The sequence below is a fragment of the Dermacentor variabilis genome, chromosome 4, assembly GCF_050947875.1.
Source record: "Dermacentor variabilis isolate Ectoservices chromosome 4, ASM5094787v1, whole genome shotgun sequence".
Classification (NCBI taxonomy): Eukaryota; Metazoa; Arthropoda; class Arachnida; order Ixodida; family Ixodidae; genus Dermacentor; species Dermacentor variabilis.
This window is the reverse complement of record NC_134571.1, coordinates 20,927,178-20,948,308: the sequence shown is the minus strand read 5'-3', so window position 1 is coordinate 20,948,308 and position 21,131 is coordinate 20,927,178. Positions and strand designations below refer to the sequence as shown.

General features: G+C 44.9%; 1 protein-coding gene and 1 long non-coding RNA gene across 2 annotated transcripts in view; both read left to right on the top strand.

The window, feature by feature from the left end:
• LOC142578763 (transmembrane protein 185A) overlaps positions 1 to 7,885 on the top strand; it is a 41,101-nt gene extending 33,216 nt beyond the window's left edge. Inside the window, exon 7 of the mRNA XM_075688312.1 lies at positions 117 to 7,885. Within this exon, the coding sequence (XP_075544427.1) occupies positions 117 to 352 (236 nt within the window). The 3' untranslated portion in view covers positions 353 to 7,885. The remainder of the gene's footprint in view (positions 1 to 116) is intronic.
• A 12,104-nt stretch (positions 7,886 to 19,989) lies between these two features.
• On the top strand, positions 19,990 to 20,909 carry LOC142578762 (uncharacterized). Its single transcript, XR_012827317.1, has 2 exons — positions 19,990 to 20,475; positions 20,544 to 20,909. It is a non-coding gene; the product is annotated as an uncharacterized LOC142578762 (long non-coding RNA).
• The last annotated feature ends 222 nt before the right edge of the window (positions 20,910 to 21,131 follow it).

Sequence of the window (21,131 nt, the reverse complement as noted above, 5' to 3'; positions counted from 1 at the left end):
GTTTCCTATTTCATAACAGCTGTTCATCACTGTGAGCAATACCAAGCAAGCTGTTTTGCTTATAGTGGTCTAGTTACCATAGAGCTGACATGACCCCTCATGTCATTGCTGTGCAGGGTGGTTTGGAATCCGCAAGGACTTCTGCCAGTTCCTGTTGGGAGCCTGCCCACTGCTTCAGGAGTACGGCAACATTTCCTACAGCCTGCACAACAACGAAGCTGACAGCCCACCCTCGATGGATGCCGTTGCTGCCTCGGAGGTCAAGTCGATACCTCGACAGCGTCCTCGAAGTTCGGTGCTTGCTGAACCTCGTCCCATTGTTGCAGCTCTCGCCATCGACACACCAGACTGACAGCGTTGGTGGCAGGCAGCTGTTATTCTTTCTTGCCCTTTAACCAGAAAGCTTGCTGAGAAAAAGTTAGTAAGGGCCATTTTGGCACGAGGCAAGTGGATTACTTTGGTTGTGGCCTCGTTATGTTCCTCCACTTCCACACCAACTTTAACAAAGAGAAGTGCAGCCTCACGCAGTCTTCTTCAAAAGCAGAAGGCCATAGAAAGGACATCATAGCTTAAAGGGGCACTACAGAGAAATGCTAGATTAGTAGATTGCACAAAACATTGCTACAGCAAATTTCAAGGAGAAGATAAATTACTTCATTAGGACTGCTTAAATTACTTCGTTATGACTTCCAGAAATTTTTTATAACTGTTGTCTACACTTATGACCAACATTGCTTGCCATGGCGAGAGGGTCTGGGGTGTTATCACATTGTAAGCTGAAGCTGATGTAAGAACTTGGCATGCACCACCGAAGGACTGCGCAAGGTTGTTTTCTGCCGCATCTTCTCCATCGGGATGAGTGCTTCTCTAAATGCAGCTGTCAACACTAGTTCATCTTGGCCATCGTTGTGCGCGAAGTAACAGTGCAACAAACCTGCCACGTGCAGAGCTTTCAAAGCTGTCTTGCAGCGCATGCTGTGCTGTCTGACCATGACCATGGTAAACTGCTGTGTGCACGCCGTCAAGTTAAGGGGTCTGCATCTTTGCATACTGCTCTCATGTCATCGGCGATTGCTCGGCGTATCAGAATTTCATGAGTGGTGGAGTGCTGCAGGCTTCCAATTTTGCACACTGCTTGTTGCTTTCGAACACCAGAAAGGCATTTCTTCACTCAACAAAGGCATGGCATGTTATGCACAGAGTGCACAAGAGAATTTGGGAGCGAGTGGGAGTTTGCAGCAGCTGTAGAGTGTTGGAGTGGCTGCCGACTTGGCAGCGTGATCGGATTGGCATGTTCTTGAACTGCTGCAACTGATGATTTAGTAAGAGCACTAATACAGTATCAGATTTACACCTAATCAACACGAATAAGACGAAGTCTGTCCCAAGCTATAAAGCGTTTGTTCTATCCATTTGTAGGACATATTTGCTTCGTTAAAGAGAAGTTCAAAAGCAAGAATTTCTATGTGAACTTCATGAAAATTTGCACTTAGTTTGGTATATCTATTAGTTTCTTCTAACCTGTCTTACTGTGAGTTTTGACTGTAGACAAATGTTACTGTGACTGGAGGCTTTATCAGCCGATCAGAGTACATGACTTAGAAAGTTACATCTCCATAGGCTTCACCAACGCTTCACCAAGGTCAATCAAAAATCTAGAAAGGAAAAAAAAAAGTACTTTCTTTTTTGAAGATAAACAAGAACTTAGCTCAATAGTTCTTGCACATTTTTCCACCACAATTAAGGGCACAAACATGTAGAAATTCCACTGTATTTGTGGTACAAAGAGGATGTTGTGGCCGCCGTGGTTTTGGTGCAATGTTCAAGGAGGGAAAGTCTGCTTTTATTTGTGCTCCTAATTGTAAATATTTTACTGCCAAAGAAATGCAGAAGGAGTTTTGAAAGCCTAATTCTTCAATGTTTCTCTTCAGTATCTCTTAAAACAGAAACGAAATTGAGTGATGTGCGGGACTGGTGTTCACAACCAACACAGTGTACGTCTGAATCGCAGGTGACATGCCGATACCATCACGGGATGACATTCTTTTTTACTTGGTCTGAACTGATGTGAGCATGTGGAAATTGACTGCTGGCCAAGTGTTGGAAGGTTGATATAGGGTCAGCTCATTTTACAGTTGACTCCTGTTAATTCAGTGCTGACGGGACTGGTGAAATTGATCAAATTATCCGGTGGATCGAAATAAACAAGATGCATAAAAAATGCCAAAACACGGCACTAATTCATTTGGTAGTAGTATTTGCCAGATTCTAACACGTCCCCAAATCAAACATGTGCCCACCTTGTGTCCAAAGTAGAAACATAACGGATAAATGACGTTAAAGCTCCTAAACAAAGTGGGAATCTAATGCGCGCATGATTTTTTAGCTTGAAAAATGGCAAAGAGTCTTAATATGTGTTGCACCATGACAACCAGATTCTGAAAGTCAACTTTGCTGCATGTTTTTTTTAGAAGTCGGATTCGGTGCAATAATCGGTGCTATGTCAGGCTAGATGGAGCGAAAAACCGTCATCAAAATGACAGACTTTGCCCAGCCGCGAATGGTCGACCCCCGGTGTCTAAAAGTTTGATGCCTGCTGCCGACCTGGTTCAACCAGAAAAACTTCACCCAATGAACGGTTGGATTTAAAGTGGAGAGAGAAAACAAAATTTTAATAATACCTCAATGTTGTGAAAATTGCCGAACACCAGTTTTAAAAAAATATTAAGTGCAATGTTCGCAGTTTTTTAGCTCTGCACCAAAAATAGCTGTCCTAATTCTCTGAGCTGTATCTGTTAGATTGTTTAAAGTGTTCTAAACAATCTAAAGTGTTGGTTTGTTTAAAGGTACACTAGAGGCAAATACTAAGTCAATATGGACTGTTAAAATACCATTCCAGAAACCTTGCAGCGCTTGTTTTGTGCCAAAAAAAAAAAAAAAAACGACTTGGTTTATGAGAAAATTGTGTTTGAAGGCTCTGCACACCTTTAGCGTAATTCAAATCGCCCGCCCCCATGCGAGGAGTGGTGACATTGCATATGCCATTGCCGTCAGTTACTGCCCTTGGGGAGTAAAACGGTGCCTGGCAGACGGCGCAATGGTTTTTTGTGCAAAACGTGAACGCGCAGCTGTGGAGAAACCTAGCCATGACAGAGCGGTGGATTCGCCACTGCAGCTGCTCTTGGTCAAATGGTATGAACCATTCAGGAATCCTGTGACATCACATGGACGTGGCATTCTCTTGTAGGTTGTGAGCGTTTCACGAGCCATCAAAACCAGTGTGGCACTACATCATAACGAAACTACTGAAATGCAAAAGCGTGGGCAGCACACAGTTAAGAAAATGAAACCTTTCGACCGCCCGTGTCGTTGTCTAGTGCATCAATGAGTTCTTTTTTCTAAATATCAAATAGAACTGGACAAGTAGTATTTTCTTTTGTCTTATAATGCATTACAATAATCTTTTTATTACGAGTTAGTACTCCCAAAGAACACGTGCGCTGAAGGCCTTAGTTTCGTTATTAAAGTTCCTGCGATCTATGGGGCTTCACGATAGACTTTTAAAAACGGCGCCCCCTACCACTGTGTAGTGTACGCATTTTGTTTGTGCTCATCTCTTGTTCTCTCTATCTGCCCTTTCCACTCTCTTTTTATCCCTCTTAACCCTTCCCCCCCGTGCAGGGAACTCTGGTTAACCTCCCTGCCTTTCTATGCATTCTTTTTTTCTCTCTCTCTCTCTCTTTTTATTACGAGTAGTTGATTGCTAGTGAGAGAATTATAATGAGGAGTGCCTTCGTCATCGGGCTAATACTTGAATGGCCTGAGGGATTGTCTAATCTTGCCCTGCATTTACCTCAATTTCTCGACTACTAAAGCTCTCTTTGCCATAATATTGACGTCTTAGACGTTCTCGAGCACTAATCTATCACTTTAGCTTGTCTTAATATTTGCCTTTAGTGTGTCTTTAAAGCAGCAAGTATGAACTGAGGGAGAAGGACAACTGTGTAGTTGTGGACCTGACACTCATGCCCGGCCGTAGCACCTTGATGTCTATTGATGTCTGGGGATATAACGTAACAATTCTATTCCAGTTCTGGTTCATTTAAGCTTAATTTTATTCTTCATCAGCGGCTGGTACAAATGAAATAGTGTGCCCCTGTTATCACCAGGATCAGCGAACTGGCTTATCACAAGTGAAAGAAACAGAATAGAATCAAAGTCTGTAGGTGGGCAAGGGGGGAGTTGCTATGCAGTGTGGTTTGAGCACATAGAAAGATGGAGGTGTGGGGTTTGGTGAAAGGAGCGAACAGAGATGAGGTCTTGTCTGGATTAGATCCCTTGTCAGCACTTTTACGTTTCATTTTCACGCACTGTCACTTACATTTGACGTTATTGCTATTGGTTGTATGCAATATACTCTCTCCCAGGAATAGTCATTGGTTGAGATCCTCTCAAAGAAAGTTGCATATCCATTTGATGGATGCCACATCTGAGGTAATGGAATACATATAAAATTAAGGCCATAATTCTAATCTATCACTTGTGGACTAAGTGTCACTTTCAGAGAGACCCATCGGACAAGTGGTTGAAGTGGGTGCAATGAAAAGAAGTCATGAGTAGGCGCATTTTTTGGCAGTATTAGCTTCACAGTGAGTAGTTGAGTGTGTTCATTAGGTAGATAACAAGAATGTTGTGATGTTAAAGGAAGGTGATTTGGTGATACAGTGAAGCATAATGTTGCAAGTTGTGTGAAAGTGAAGGTGTTGCGGTAGTTGGGGGGGGTGGGGGGGTCCTGTCAAAAGAAATACATCCCCTGGCAAGTCTAAAATATAGTAGGTGTACCTTCATTTGTTTGGGGGAAGACTTAAATGAGTGCCTAATTATTGGTAAAAAAAATGTTTTTTATAGAGCTGATTTATTGTTGGTTGATTATAAACAATGTTTGGGAGTCGTCAAAGAAGCAGTAGGTGAACTTCATGGCAATTTGTTAGAAGAAAAAAAAGGAAAGTGTGCAGTTGGCTTGCCTGTTGATAGTGAATCCTCATTTGGAACTTAGTTACAGCATCAAGTAGTTAAGCTTGTGCACACTTTTTGTGCACTGATCTTAGCTTTTTGGCTCACCTTACAATTCTCTTAAAAGGAGTGCACTTTCTGCAGTTTTGGAGAGTAAATTAGCGCTCTGTACATTATTTGCCTTTGCTGTGTCGCCAGTTTGTAACCTGTTTGCCATGAGAGAACACGGACAGACACTTGCTATGTCCACGTGCTCAGTACTAGACAATGTCAACTTTTTCTTTAAACCAGAATGCCCCATTCACACAACCGTTTGTTGCTCTGTCTCATCACTGTTGTAGCACTGGTTTTCATGCTGGTTTCGGGAAAAAAAATGCTGTCTACCTATGACGTGAGCTGGTGCTTAATGCAGCAGTGACAGCTTTGGGCACTATCGAAAGCCAGCCATTTCCAGAACTCGTGTCGTTGAACTCTTTGGCTGTCCGTTGTGATAGAAATTTCTACTAAGTGCCCATTTACAATAACTAATCTATTGTACTGGCTCTAAAAGGTAGTTTGTATTTTGTTGCTTCTTTCTTTTTACTTTGTAGTTTTAGAAACTATTACACAATTTGCTAAAGCAAAAGGCCAAACCTGTCTAGTTCTAGGTGAATGGGGATTCTCTCAGAGGACTCCACAGAAGAATGTGTGGCGACAGATGTGGCTGCGCATTAGCTGCACCTGCTAACGATACAGTGACCCATTTCCAAGATATTACGTTATTATGTATGTTCCAGTGGTGTGATGAGACACAAGATGGATGTGTGAATGAGGTTTTGTTCTGCATCTTCGTTATCCTGACAATTCTTAGTATTAACAAAGAACCTTTAGTAGAAGGTTACTGCATGTAGATGTACAAATGCCATGTTCCCGGCTGACACAATGTTTTTCAGATAACGCTTTCCTTTCTGTCACACAAGTTCCTGTTAAGTGCAGCTGAGAGCTCCATGCAATTATTTTGTGAAATTGAAAAATGCTGCATTTTTCAGCCGTTTGGAAGCAATTGCTGGCAATGTGTAGAGATACTATCTTTTATTAGGACGGTGTTCTTTTGTGTTGCATTACCATTGCATAGTGTCAGGAGTTATTGGTCTTCAAGGCATGGTGTTTGAGCCAAGGATTGATATGCAACTTGTGTGTATATAAACATGGGAAAGCAGTGTGCTTTGCATTGGAATCATGTGGTGCACCATGCTACAGACGTTATCAGCACATGAGAAGTACCCGTGCCTTACTGAGTTTCCTATCAAGGCGTGGAATTTGGGCGCGGAACAAACTTTGGCATAGTGGCATCGAAGCAATGGTCTTTCCTGCGACTGAACTGTGGCAGGCGTGGGCTTGACCTTGCAGAAGGTTTAGATGTTACTGTATGACAGCCATTATTATTTCTGTTCTCTTTGTTATTTAACTCTTGGAATGTTGTTAATGTTGAATCCCTGAGCTTTCCCTTGTACTGTGTAAACATAGTGTGGTGTTCTTTTAATGTTGTGTGAGTGTTTCATGTGCTTCTATTATCTTTATGACTGAAAACTTTTTTTTTTTGCTGTTTGTTTTGTTAATGCTGGTTTGATCAGCTGACAACTATGCATATCAATACACTGACTACCCTCTCCCCAACATTTTTCTCGGTTTTTACCAGACTTGAATTGCGTACGTTGCTATGCATTTGTATATCTAGAATTTATGTCTCTTGGTTTGTCTTCCTGCACTTGCATTGAGCGTAGTTGTGAATGATGCATTTATGCAACACCCGCTTTGGAAAATATCTCATGATTGTGTCTACCATGTGTTTTTGTACTATTTTTCCATGTCGAGCACTAAATTGTCTGAAAGACGGAAGCAATACTGAAAGTCACAGATACCCGTACACATGTAGAAGAGGAAGATAAATTGTTAATTTGTCTCGAAATAACATTTATTAGTGGTACTATGATGCAGTTAGGCCGAACTGGCAATAATGATGGCCACACAACGCAAATGCAAAGCCCCCTGACTGGGTGATTTAAATGCAAATCTGTATTTTACCATACTGGAGTATAAAGAATAAAAAAGAAATGTTATGTCACATCAAAGACTTTCCTGTTTCTAGCCATTCATGTTTCTTTGGTTGGCTGGTAAAATCTACCAGCATAGCAGTGCTGGTATTTGCGAGATTGTTGTGCATCTCGTACATCTATTGCTCTGACTTGCCAGCATGTGCAGTACTCACGGGATGAAACGCAATAGTTCATCAGTACATGCCCATGGGTGACCTATGGAAGCAAGGTGTTTTCACTGTAGTACACCGCAAGGGTGAGAGTGTTTTTGGAGCAGGATTACTGCTTCTGATTACCAGCGAGCGGAACCACAGACCTGACTGTTACAGCTGTCCCACTGTCGTGTTTCATTCTGTAACTACTGTATAAGGAAGCATTTTGAAAAGGAGAACATATGCACTGTTGATGATGCATGCTAGAGACCTATAGCCTGCTGTTGATCGCTACATTTCACCTGTGTGCCAAGAATGCAGGAGAAGAGGCTCATCTCATGAAGGCGTGCTGCATCTGTCATCGCTTTCGGAAATAGGAGTTTCCCAGTAGTTCATAATGCAGAAACTGTACCACAGACAAAGCACAAGGAAAAGATGACGGTCTGCTTCAGCAACAATGAACATGCCAGTCATGTACAGGAACTGTGAATGGTCATGGTCGGAAGACGGGCACACTGTGGATATGAAGATTGGTTGGGTAATATATATTATGTTCTAAAGTAACACAGAGGTTATGACGAATGGCATATAGTGGTAGGCTCCAAATTAATTTTTTTATTATCATTCATAAATGATGGCATGCTATTGCTGTGAATTTGTTTTATTGCAAAATATACATTTGCAGGTCATACTGAAGTTCATGGCTGCTTGGAGCATATGCAAAGCGGGCCCATGTGGCACATACTGTCAGGATCGCCTGCCATTGCCGGTGATCCTGACACTGGCAGAGTGCCGAAGACGCACTGCGAAGTGGCAAACCATATGTTATGTGCGCCCCAACGACATGGGCCGACCACTGACTACAAACAACTGCTGCTTCACTATTATGAACTCGTGTGTTGGCACTTAAATGGTAGCAAAGCACATAAAGTACTGGACGAGCTCTGGCCAAAGGACTCTGGCAGTACCTAGGCAAACACGCAATAAAAGCAAGAATTCCCAGCAAAAGTCTCCAGCGTAAATCCCCCGATCTCTCTATGGGGACTTACTGGCTTTGGCAAATACAAGAAAGACACTCGTCTTCTAAACTACCAAAAGGTATGCGTTGCAGCCAAGAAGATTAATCCTTGCACAGAAAGGCATCGCCCATGTCTGGGACCTCATGTAAAATGTGCTTTCTCATCTCTGGTGCAAAGAGCACTATGACACAACAGCGCATGAGCAAAGCGAAGGCAGTCCATTGACGCATGTTGCTGTTCAACGAAATTTTGAACTTGTCATTTGTTTTCTTTTAAGTGGAGGTCCAACCGCTCTAAACACTGGGGGGAAAAAAAGGCTTTCAAGCGTCGCAGCCTTAACTTGAGTTATGTTTCTATAAACCAATGTCGGTTTCGGAATCCAGGAATATGACATCATAATGCATTACCATGCGTATCACACGAGTGCACATCACTCTCCATGGCCGCGCGCTTTCGGAGCAATTTGCACTAGAGAAATGAGATGGTGCTTTTGGTGGCGCACCGCACGTTGCCTCATAGAAAGCGCGCGAATACGAAACCATATCTGCTTCTGCCCTGATACTGTGCATTCAGCTGTCGTAAATGCAACTGGGGGATTGCTAACGCACTGTGCTCCATTCATGCTGCAGAATGTGGAATGATGGAGGGAAGAAGTGCAGTAGTTGGCTGCAAAAAATTATGTCTGACAGTTTAAGGAATGGAATTAATTTGCAGCTGCTGCTATTTAAGGACTGCTTGTGTTGCTGGCCCTTCGTGATGCATGGCTCCCCTTGAGAATAAAAAATCCGCTCAACTGCCAACGCTGTATCGCTAACCTCCAAAGAAAGGACTTAACGTCGGCAGAATAAGAGAGTTACGCTCGTTACAAAGGAAGTAGTGCCACTTCCTAGCATAAAATATTTCTCGCAGGTCATCTGCACACAAACTTATGCCCACTATATCGCCAACGTATTAAGAATAAGTGGATGCGCGCACATTTGAATCAATGTGCCGAAGAATGATTGACGGCGACTGCACCGACAACACACAAATGTTCAAAGCTGAAAGTTTCGTGACGGCATGCAGAGTAAGCGAGTGACTAGTGATAATACTTTTCTACATACTATCATATCACAAAGTACAGAACATTCATGTTGCAACCCTTGAACGCAGCAAGTAGAAATATATCCCAACTTGCCGCAACCGCAAGCGATTAGGCAGAAAATAATCGGATAGTGACCGCACCAAGGGACATAGCTGAGTTGGAAACATGTCAAGCCATTTCTTCAAAGTGTTTGCCAAATAAAGAACGAAGAGTAAACTCACTGATCCTGATTTAATTCATAAGCAAAAAGTTCGGACAACTTGGAATACATTTCTAGCTCCGCTTTTAGTACAAGCACTGTATACACCGCTCACACTGTTTGGGCATGGCGTAATGAGCTCTGAAAGCATTTACATGTCCTCTGAAACTATGGCCAAAGCTTTGTGTCGTCCACACAGTCACCATCTCCAATACCCATCGAAACAAAGGTTTGTGGAGCCGCACCGCGTCATGCGCATGCATTGTAAACACAGAAACAATGGAGGCAGCTGAGGCAAGAAATGGACGCGTTACCACGGGATTAAACATAGCGCCGCCTGCGGTATCGCTGTGAAAAGGGTAGCTTACCTTTCATCTTCCGCCCATTTTCGTGGTTTGTTGGTAGTCGGACTCTGCAAGGAGAGCGTTCGTTGAGTTCTGCACCGCTAGGTGGCTGCACCATGCAGGCCACTCTAAAGCCCCTTAAACTTCGTAAAGTAGCACCACGCTTTGAAGAATGCCGCCTCCTTCTCGTGCGCTCTGGCTGAGGCCAACACTGCGTCGCTATTCGCTTAATGGCATCACATGGGCCCTCACGCCGGCTTCATTTGTTTACAGTGGCGCTTCAGTGCCATTTTCGCTTGAAAAGCTTCTATGGAGGGGTAAGGAGTACATGATGGTGCCGTTGCTGTTCCGTGTTGTTCTGGTTTCCGAACACCTTGAACTAACTTTTGTGGCAAGTGCGACATCGATTTATGGCATTTCATATCACCATAACCTGCTGCACCTTCGTATGCCAAAATAGTTTCAGCAAAGACAAAAACCTGTTCTTGATACCGTCTGGCAAGCGCTATGGGTTACGAAGACATGGATTCGTCTGTTGGGAGATAGAACTTCAGACCAACATTCCCCACATGACTATACGAGATAGTTGTGATTCTCTCATAGTGTAGAATGTGTCATGCTTGCGTAATTTGTTGCGGGCCATAACGTATATATTGCACAGTCCACTGAGGATGTTTCCATTTGTCTGCACGCTTTAATGCGATACCTACGCGACATGTACTTTATTTAAGCAGTATGTGGTCGTATTTGGTGCACTTAATTCTATTGGACACCAACAGTCTCGAATTTGCGGGCACGCGAAGCTGTGTGCGAAACGTGATTACGAAGCCTTTATGATTCAGCCCACTCCTTTTCACAAAATTTGCGGCTTGAGCATGACAACTCATCTTACGAAAGCAACTCTCTGAATTTTGTGGTTACTGACTAGCCGTCTTTAGAGCGAATAGCTTTGTTTGCCTCTTTTGTTCATGTTCGTCATTGGCAGTCACCCGGTGGATTTGCAATAGAAAGGAAAAGTGTGCGTGCTCTCCCAAAACCACGTTCGTTGCCAAACGACAGCATCATAAGTCTTTGAGAGGTACATGTTAATTCGTGTAAGCTTTAAAGTGTGTGTAGGTTAAGATGCGATGGTGGAGCACTCGCAAAAAGAAAACGTGCGGTTGCCACCGGCTGGTTTAGTTGTTCATTTGGTCGTTTGCTTACTCGTTCATTCAACTAATAGCTCGTTCGACCATTGTGTCTCTGAGACACACGTAATGAGACCACAAATGGTGCTTCAATATGAACGACTGCATCATTTCACTTACTGCAATTTTGGCCGCGTCATAGCATGGCAATTCTTTGCGCGGTCACCACTTCGCTAAAGCCATATCTCGTAAATGTTATTTCGGAGCGAGCGCAACTGTCCTCAATGCATGCACCTTAGTGCAACTCAGTTCGCGACGTCACTTCGTGAATGGACGAGCTAATGCACGATGAAATGTTATTTGTGATGATTCACTAGCCTGAAGAAATAATGCACTTGTTTGAGCCTGAATGAAGTGCTGTTCCCACATTCCCACTTTGCGAACGAATACTAAAAAACTGATTACATTTTTTATATATGCAAAATCCCTACTCGATGATCGGCCATGCGTATTTCTGTTGAATTTGAGGTACAAGAAACATAATAGCACAAGTGCCCTCCTAGAAGATTGGCAAGCAAGCACGTTGGCAGCACTGTGGCTTGTAATACTCTTTCGTACCTTCAGAGCAACGTTCGTGCGCTCTGTTGGCCTTTGTGCATCACAGCTGATACGCGCCGCGAATTCATAAGGTAAGAACGGCGTGGATTGTTTAGGCTACTGAGGGCTTGCTAGAGGTCAGGATGTTGGCATTCGATTGTACATGTGTTATTTACAACCATTCGCAACAAGATCTTGCGATGCACACTTGACAGACGCTGCTGAGATTAACGTCTTGAAGGAGCTGATAGTGTGTCAGCCCTTTTGTTGTTCCTGGGTAGCCAGAATAGCTTTCGAACTACGACCACCTCGAGTACGACTCAGAAGTATGAATCTGTCGTAAACGTATGAAACGGGAGGCCAAGAGAGCTTCTGTAGAAGGGAAATGTGTTAATTTGTTTTATTTTTGAGCCTTTGAAAATTTTCGTGATTTGAGACTACAATTTCTTTCAATATGTAAAGTATGAGCTTGGTTTATGTTTCGTTTGAGAAGCTCCGAGATTTGAAAGATGCGTTTTATGTAAACATTTAGTTTTGCGAGTTATTAATGAGTAGATAGGCTTTTTTTTTTTTTGTGGGTAACCTGAAGGTCAAAGTTATTGGTGAGAGGCCTATGGTAATGCGCGTGAGTATTAGTGAACTTTTAAAAATAAAGAAAGAGTTTTCGAAGTTTCTAAGTTTAAGAGCGTAGGTTTTCAGTAAGTGCATAATTTGCATGGAGAAGCGTTCTTAGTTTCATTAGCGTGTGTCCTGTGCGGACGGAAGGAAGCAGAATGTTTATGACTGGGTTGCTCGTGTGTGTTGAGGGCGGCCGCGTTCTGACTTCTCTAGTAAGCATTCGTGGAGCCAGTTATTAGAAGACGCATTTGTTTAAGGGTTCTGCGGAGTGCGTAAGTTACGCAAGTTTAGTTGTTCTTTTGAGGTACGTGTGATGTATGGACTAGAGGAAGGAACTTGAGTAAGCGTGATGAAACGTTTGAGTACAATGCAAGTATTCATTTCATTTCATTTATTGATACTGTGAATCCCATCAGGGATTGTAACAGGAAGGGCTGTATGTCATACATAGGAACATGGTATACGGTGTTACTTACTAAATCTTATACAATAAAAAACTTGGGCATATAACAATTTGATTACGTGATTATACAAGAGAATAAATAGAACGGAGAGGTTATGACAACGATAATTGCAGTTACAGAAACCAGTTACAGGGTCAGTATTGAGGTAAAACAGTCACGCAACAATCAAGGTTACAATAATGCCAACAAGAAAAGAAATGTATTGCATCACTGCCATAATTATAGTCAAGCACAAACACCGTTAAAATAGCAAGGCAGCAAGAAACTACGTAAATAATGTGAAGAATTATTGCTGCTGTATGCGTTCTGAATAGGGACCACAGTACGCATTCTGAATAGGGACCACAAAGCTAGCCCGATTGTGATTGCGTAACTGTGGAGTTGACCAGACTGTTCAGTGGCACCAGTACGTGTGATAAGTACACCACTGCGATAGGGTAAGAACAGGCTTTTCGTGAAGTTAGGCTTCTTAAGTTATGTTCGGGTATTATTGGTTGAAAGCCGTCGGTTTAGTTCTGTGTAAGCCTTAAAGGGAAGCTGAAAGGTTTTCCAGAAAAAATGATTTAAGAGCTGTACGTCATGGCTTTCAACCCTCCGAATTCGAATATCGCATTGAAATTGAGCGAAAGAAGTGCAAACAGATTTCGTCATCACGGTAGTGGTAGAGCACTCGGGGCAGCTCGCACGCCTCGTTTCCGCCTGTGATTGGTCGGGCGCCTCGTGACGTCAACAATGGCGTTTGTCTGGACCGACCGCTGCCGCTACACATGAAGCACGGTGTAAGGTAGTTTGGTGCTGTTTTGCCGAGACGGTAATGTAAAATTTAGAGAGCTTGCGTTTCTCTTAGGAGTTCGGTGTTAAGTCCAAACACCATGAGAGCGATTTCGCGCGCGATGACGACGGGCGACGGCTTCGAGCGACAAAACGGGCTGTTGCTTGTACAGATCGCTCGGTGTTATTGCTCGATCGCTCGTTTCTAGAAATCTAGAACTCGTCGCTCATCTCCCGGAAGTGCTTTAGTGACTAGCCAATAGCGCGAAGCCGGAACTGGATGTACATAACTCAAATACTACTGATTGTTCCACGGAACGAGCAAACTTGAATTCTACACGTGCAAGAATAAGTACCTAGTGCAAGACCTTCAGAAATATTTTGTGCTACTTTTTACAGTAAAATACATGAACTTAAGTTAATGAAGCATGTGTCATGGTTTCGGCGCATATATTGCTGCCCTCATACCAGGAAGTCGTCGCTCAAAGCTGTCGCTCGCATGGTGTTCGGCTTGTAGGCGACGAATGAAGCCGAAAGCCATCTCCATCGCCTCGCTTGTCGCTGTCGCGTGCAAGATCGCTTGTATGGGGTTTATACTTTACTCCCTACATGTACGAGCCGATTGCGAAGAGCCGGCCTCTCCAAGAAGCAAAAAATGCTGGTGCAAGCAGTGCTTTCAACGCAAACGAAGGCAAAGTGTTAGCATCTCCTCGTGTTGGAAATGTTTTTTGGTGAGTATGTTTTTGGTAAGCTGCACTCAGCGATCCAATGAGTTCGTTTCCGGGCAAACAACTGTAGTGTTATGTTCCTGCATGCCTGCTCCTAGAACGTAAGCGGTGATGCGATCTTCGGCATTTGTGCGCTGCCCTAAAGCTGTCAGCAACCTACACAGGCGGTTTAAATGCTGGAAAAGTTTACCGCCTCTTGTAGCATGTGTAGTGTAGAACCTTCATCAGCGTGCCATCCGCACGCTACTCGTAACCGGCGAATTCTGTTGGCTACGTGAGATGGTCGATTTCTCTACGTGCGCGAGAGAAGCGGGAGTGCAGCATCCTGGCGTGAGCCGGCTTTCCAACACATGCGAACTTTACACTTGCACTGCATTATGGTACCTGTATGCAGGCTGTTTCACAACACACGTGCGAATAGAAAATTCGTGGTGCTTGGTGACGAAACTTGCGTCAAAGGTGAAAGATAAACATGCACCTTCCGTTCAGCGTGCTAACACGAAGGAGAATCCAAAGCACGCATTATTGATAAAGTCTGGTAGTAATCGTCGTCACGGAAGTGGTTAGAGCACAGCAGTGTTCTTGAGTGCCTAAAATTCTTTCGCTTTACAGCAGCCTCCCACTTAGCTGAAAGCTTCTTGTCTTGCGGGAAGTAATGGAAGACAACATAGTCACGGCCGCTGGTTTTCATGCAACCGTAGGCTACACAGAACGCCGGCATTGTCGGCCCACCATTTCAATTGGTGGTGCGCACGTTAACTAACACTCTACATACACACAAACAAAGGAATGCAGGGTCGAGCGAAGCAGCTTAAGACGGCATGTACGCAGAAACAAGCACGGTCAGGCATGGCCGCGGAGACTGCGAAGGAACGGAACACCAGTGCTGACGTAACTACGCCGCAGTTTCCGCTCTCCGCTCGCATCGTCAGCGTCAGCAGCAGCGCATGGCACGCGAGGGGGGGCGGAGCTACAGCACAATTTTAACCGGCGATTACGTCGCTCCTAAGTGAAAAATCCCCCCAAAATTTTACCTGTATGGTTTATAATTTCCGCATGCGTATATGAGCGTCTTATTGATTTCGACAGACTCTTCAGTTTCCCTTTAATTTACTCTTGTGCAGCGCGACGGTCAGGTTTGGTTGAACACAAGAAACGAGAACGCTCGCTTTGGCGGCACAAAATTCGGGGTTCCCAGTTGAGCGGCTTGCATTGAAATTTTGATAGGAAGCCTGGTGGGTTACAGCTGATTCCGGGCGTTTGCACGCTGAGTGGTATTGTATCCGGGATCAACTCTTCTGTGTTGGTTGTTGTGAGATGGTTTAAGACATTCCAAGGGCGTAGTTGTTGCGGAGAGCAAAGCCGTATTCTTGCTCGCCAACCATTCTCTTCCTGCCCAACGGTTGTCAGCACTTGCCATTTGAGATTTTCCAGGCCATGGAGGAGCTGTTACGATCGGCCTGCAGGGGTACTGCACTGCAGGCCTGTCTCAGCCCGCTGCAGTTGTTTCGAGCGACCCGTGGGGGTGGCGTCCTTCAGAGAACCGGCAACGACGACAGCGCTAACCGACCATGCACTTCCTTCGGAGAACTGGAGACCATGGCAGCATTAATCCACCATGCGCCTCCTTCGGAGAGTCGGCGACGGCAGCAGGGCTGGCCACGTTTGGCGGTCCATGTATTGTTGGTTGATTTGCCGTGGCCTTCGTGGTCTATTTGCAGCAAGAGAGCTTCTCTAACAAAGGGTGTTTTGTGGTGCGTTTCCTCGGGCCCCAAGATTCATCACAGTCTGCTGACACTTGTGGCTGCTACCGGAGAAGTCAGCTCTGCAATTAAGAGGCGCCGGCTGGGGCCATGCGTGACAATCTGGCTATGAGGGCCCGCTCAACTCGGTGGGTTCTGGGAGTCCAAAGTGCGTATGTGTGTGTGTGAGCACTCTCCCTCAAAGGCGGGTCGACTACGCCCCAACTAAAGCCCCTCCATACACGTTTCCGCCGCGCGTGGATGGAGGGGCTTTAGCCCCAACGACTGTGGACGGTCTGATTGGACGAAGGTGGGACAGTAGTTTTCCCTCCCCTAGGTATCTAGGGAAGACAGAGGCTTTTTAAGCAGCAGTTTGTTGGCTGCTAGGAGTGTGCTTGGTGCTTGGAGCTTTGTGCTTGTGTGCTGTATATATGCTTCGTCTTTCGGGCTCCGTTGTTGAGTCAGGCTAGACTGTCGAAATGTATCTCATGTTTTAATGTAAATATGTGGAAAGAAGAGCTATGGCAAGAAGAATGATAGGTGTAACGTTAATAAGAAAAGAGCAGATTGGGTGAGAGAACAAACGTGAGTTAATGATATCTTAGTTGAAATCAAGAAAAAGAAATGGGGGGGCATGGGCAGGACATGTGTGAGGAGGGAAGATAACCGATGGCCATTAAGGGTTTGGGACTGGATTCCAAGGGAAGGGAAGCGTAGCAGAGGGCGGCAGAAAGTTAGGTGGGCGGATGAGATTAAGAAGTTTGCAGGGACAACATGGCCACAATTAGTACATGACCGGGGCAGTTGGAGAGGTATGGGAGAGGCCTTTGCCCTGCAGTGGGCGTAACCAGGCTGATGACGAATGTAAATATGTAAATAACTTTTGTACTTCTAGTTCTCGATGAGAGCAAGTTCCTCACTACAACCTCGTCCCAAGCGTGCGTGAGTTGGACGACGGCATGGGCCAGCTACCTCATAGTTCATGATTGAATACAACTCTAATAGGGTCGGCTGCCAAGCAGCTGGCGGAGAGTTTGGAGAGGCTTCGCGCGCTCGCTCCTAGAGAACCGGAAGTCGACGACACGACGTGTCATCATGACGCAGAGCCAGTGAAGGCGGAGCTTAGCCCTGACCATTCGGCGAACGAGTTGAGGAAATGCATGACTATGGAGGAGGGTAACTTGTAATCGTCCGTAGCTCTCTTAATATGAGACGTTTCACACAAATTGTGGCGCGAATGATTAACTTTAACTATACCCTACGCGTCTACAAAATTTGTCCGAACCGTTTCAGGGGCCTCTTTACTCCCTCCTCGAGCGTGGCGCCGCCTACACCGCTCGAGCGTAGCCCACGAAACAACACAGAATAGCAACGGCGCCACGGAGGAAGAAAACTAAGGAGAGGCCCTGACGTCACTCTTTGTGAAGCTAAAGTGAAGCCGGAAGTTGGCGCTGCTCCGTCTATCGGGCCAGTTCTCCTCTCTTGTTTACATTTCTCGCGAAACCACACCGCGCTGCGCGCAACCGTGCTGCTCGGACCCGCGCGCTCCGCAGCAATCGTTAGCACGTTAGCATGATTCCGCGAAAAAGGGCAAAATTTCCCGCAGATATTCCTTCGTCCGTAGCCATTGCCGTGGCACGGTACAGGCGCCCAAATCTTTAACTGGCGTGCGCGAGCGGCGACTTTTCCGTGCGTCAGCGCCGTATGACGGGGCGAGGCTGGAAACAGCTTAGCAGACGATGGGCCCAGCTGAGCGCGCTTTGTCCGTATGCACTTAGCCTCAGACTCTTTGCAGCCGCGCCCCGTCATACGGCGCTGACGCACGGAAAAGTCGCCGCTCAAAGGCTCAACCAGACGTACGCGTTCCAATGCGCCCGCACGCGCCGCACCACGCCTGGGCGCGTACGGCGTCAGGCGCGGAGGCTGTTTCGCGTGTCGGCGCGCGGCGGCGTGGAGACCTACAACCGCTAGAATTTTTGCGCCCGCGCCGGAAGCTGCCGCTCGCGTCAGTAGCATGACACACCTCACATGACCACGGCAAGCCAACGTCACTTCCGGAACGACTCTTCGCGCGACGTTCAGGCACATAGAGTTAGTAGAACAAATCTAGAGGAAAAGCTGGGCCGGAAAAGTGGGAACCTCTAGGGCGCCGCCCTGTTGCTACTGGTCAATGTGGCCAGCGCAATTACTATTGAAAGAGCTGAAAACAAGTACAGGTCACCTTATGCTTTGTCATCTAAAAACGCATACCTGATGGCTTTATGAAGGTGGTGCGTTAATATTAAGTTTACAGAAAGCGATCGCTAAGTTCGTGACTTATGTAAATCACGATGTATGCATTCATGCAATAAAGGATGACGCGAATTTCGGTTTCGAATCTGTTTTTTGGATACGTAGTAGTTTCGTACAGTTTAGGTTTGACATGCGATCGCGCGTCGACATCGGACGCTATGGCACACTCGTGCCTTATGTGCCACCGAAGCCCCGAAGTGCTCTCGCATATACCTTCACATGTAAGTAAACGAATGTATCTACTTGTTGAGAATATCACGCGAGTAGGCAGCTCTTGTGGTGCATCACAATCGTTTGAGAAGCGTCACAGTAGGGCATTTTTCTACATGCGGAGCGGTGTTTTTATTTGCAGGTTTCCCTTCAGTAGGAAATTGCTGGACAGGCGGACCAGCGCACCGGAATTGTACTGGCGAAGCCACAAGCAACTCAAAGAATCTGTTTAATTGTTGCACTTTGAACAATCATGCTTCTACAAAGGCCACAGCAGAAAAACAGCCTGATGCCGACTATTTCTGTGCCACGAAGTAATCAAGAGGCGAGTGCCTAATGCGGACGAAATCGAGTGCATCGAGACTTAGAACGACAGAAAGCTGAGCTAGTTGGTAAGGATTCATTATGCAAAACAGAGGTGAGGCGTGCAGACAGGACACAAGAGTAGAGAAGTGGGCGGCGCCCGTGTTGTTTGCTTGTAAATACTCTACCCTTGTGTCCTGTCTGCACGCCTCACCTCCGTTTTGCATAACGAGTGCATCAACCCACATATTAATAGCGTAGGCGTTTTATTAACTGTGCAATAGTTTCAACACTTCCTTGCATGCCCTTTCATGTGGAATATCTTTTCTGGTCACAAATTTGTGCAGCGAATCTATTTGCATGATCGACCCCGGGCCTGTGGGACCGTTCACTTGCACTTGATGCCGAGTCTTTTACGTGTATCCATAAACTGCAGATATGCACATCAGATCGAAGCATTTCCAAAATTCAATTAATTTAGGCAACAGGCACATATGCAATACTGACATAATCTCAAATACCACTAAGCAGCTGGGACACATTTTTGTTGACCATACTCGCAGGTAAAATAAGTAGATCATGTGGATAGCTCCAGCTCATTTTCCTTAAATCAGTTTTCTCGCGCACCGATTATTTTGCTGTATAAGCAAGAGAACCCACCACGTTAGCGTAACGTATCTTTTACATCACACTAATATGTGCTTTAATTTACCAAGTTAGATGAGTTACTCTTATTCAGTCATATCACACTGCAAGCTGCATTCATCAATCTTCAATAGAATTTTGCAGATGTTAATGAAACATGTTTTCCTTTTATGCAGATATGCAATGGCAAGCCCTTCCGTGTGTTCCAAAGGTAAAATTTAAGCTTTAAATTAAAGAAGACATTTCTAGTCAGAAACAAGCAAAAATGGTGAATGCATAGTATCAGAAGCCCAAGGTACAGAAATTATGAGAAGTGTCGAATGATTTTAAGGAAAGAGTCGTATTAGAAAATGCAAGACTCTTTAGTGGAGGTCAAGCAAGTCAGTATAGGTAGAACACTCTGCAAAATTATGCGTGTTAGGGGATGTCAAACAATGGATCAGGAAATGCGTTGTTTTTCTGCAAAACAAAAGCTGATTGCCATTACATAAGTCACTTTAGCATGATGAGATTGCTGCTTGATAAATTCAGAAATAAACCAAAGAACAAGACACGGAAAAATAAAAAACAATTTAATGATGCTCTCTCTCCCCCACACTGGGATAAATAAAAACAAACATATCACATCTAATATGGACATATCAGACGCCTTGTGAAACACTAAAGGAAAAATTCAGTTTCAAGTTATGGCACTTGCCGCATAGATGTGGGGGGCCTTGCACTAATAGTGATAGTTACCATTGCATTTAGAAATTGAAAGCATTCATGCAGACAAGGATGATTCTTTATATTTTTGGCTACCACTTCAAATGCCTCCACCAAGTGTTACGATGCTGCACGCAGCCATACTAAGGATCTTGCAGCAACACCTGCAGGTAAAAAGCAGAAGCAGTCAAAGTGCTGGTGTGTACTGGACATTATGTTTGAAAACTTTTAGGCAAGAAGAGTGCAAGAAGCAGACATAACTGCATTTATTTCCATAATTCCTCATTTGAATGGCCTTTTCTTTTTGCTTAAACAATGCCTATGCCTAGCCACAGCAGCTACCTCATACAGACTCCGCAAGCCAAGAGGCTGTGGAGGCAAATGCAGGTAAGAGGCAAGAAGCAATAGCACTGGTATCGACATTCATTTAATTTCTTTTTTTTTCTTTCGTTTAGGCAGCCAGCACACGTCGAACAGCCACCTTGACTGCGGGTGTGTCACCCCAGCCGCCAAGGAAACATTTGAGGGAAAGCGACAGGCAATGTGAACAGCCACTTCTCCATGTAAACTATACTATTTCTCTCAGATGACTCCTACGCCTGGCCACGCCAGCACACTTGTGCACAAAGATGCTGCGGAGGCACGTGCAGGTCAGAGGCACTGGTGTCGACATTCACCCAATTTCTTTTTCTTACACTGAGGCAGCCAGCACACCTCGAACAGCCACCTTGACTGCGGGTTTGTCAGTAGATTCCTGTTGTACATATGCTCATCAACTTCAGTAAACTTGAACTTGATAATAAACTTGAAGGCAAATGGGACATTGATGCATTGTTTTTTGAAAATTTATTAAACACATACAATATATGTTATACTTTGCAGTGCTACAGAGCGTATTTTGAAGCTTCCCCTATATTTTGCACCTTTAATTACGTATGTGTTTTGTGGCCCTCAATGCAGTTCATGTTGTAGCAGCTGCTTTGTCTGTGTATCGCACATTGGCTTAAGCTCGTGATATCCACATACTTCTCTCACATATACAA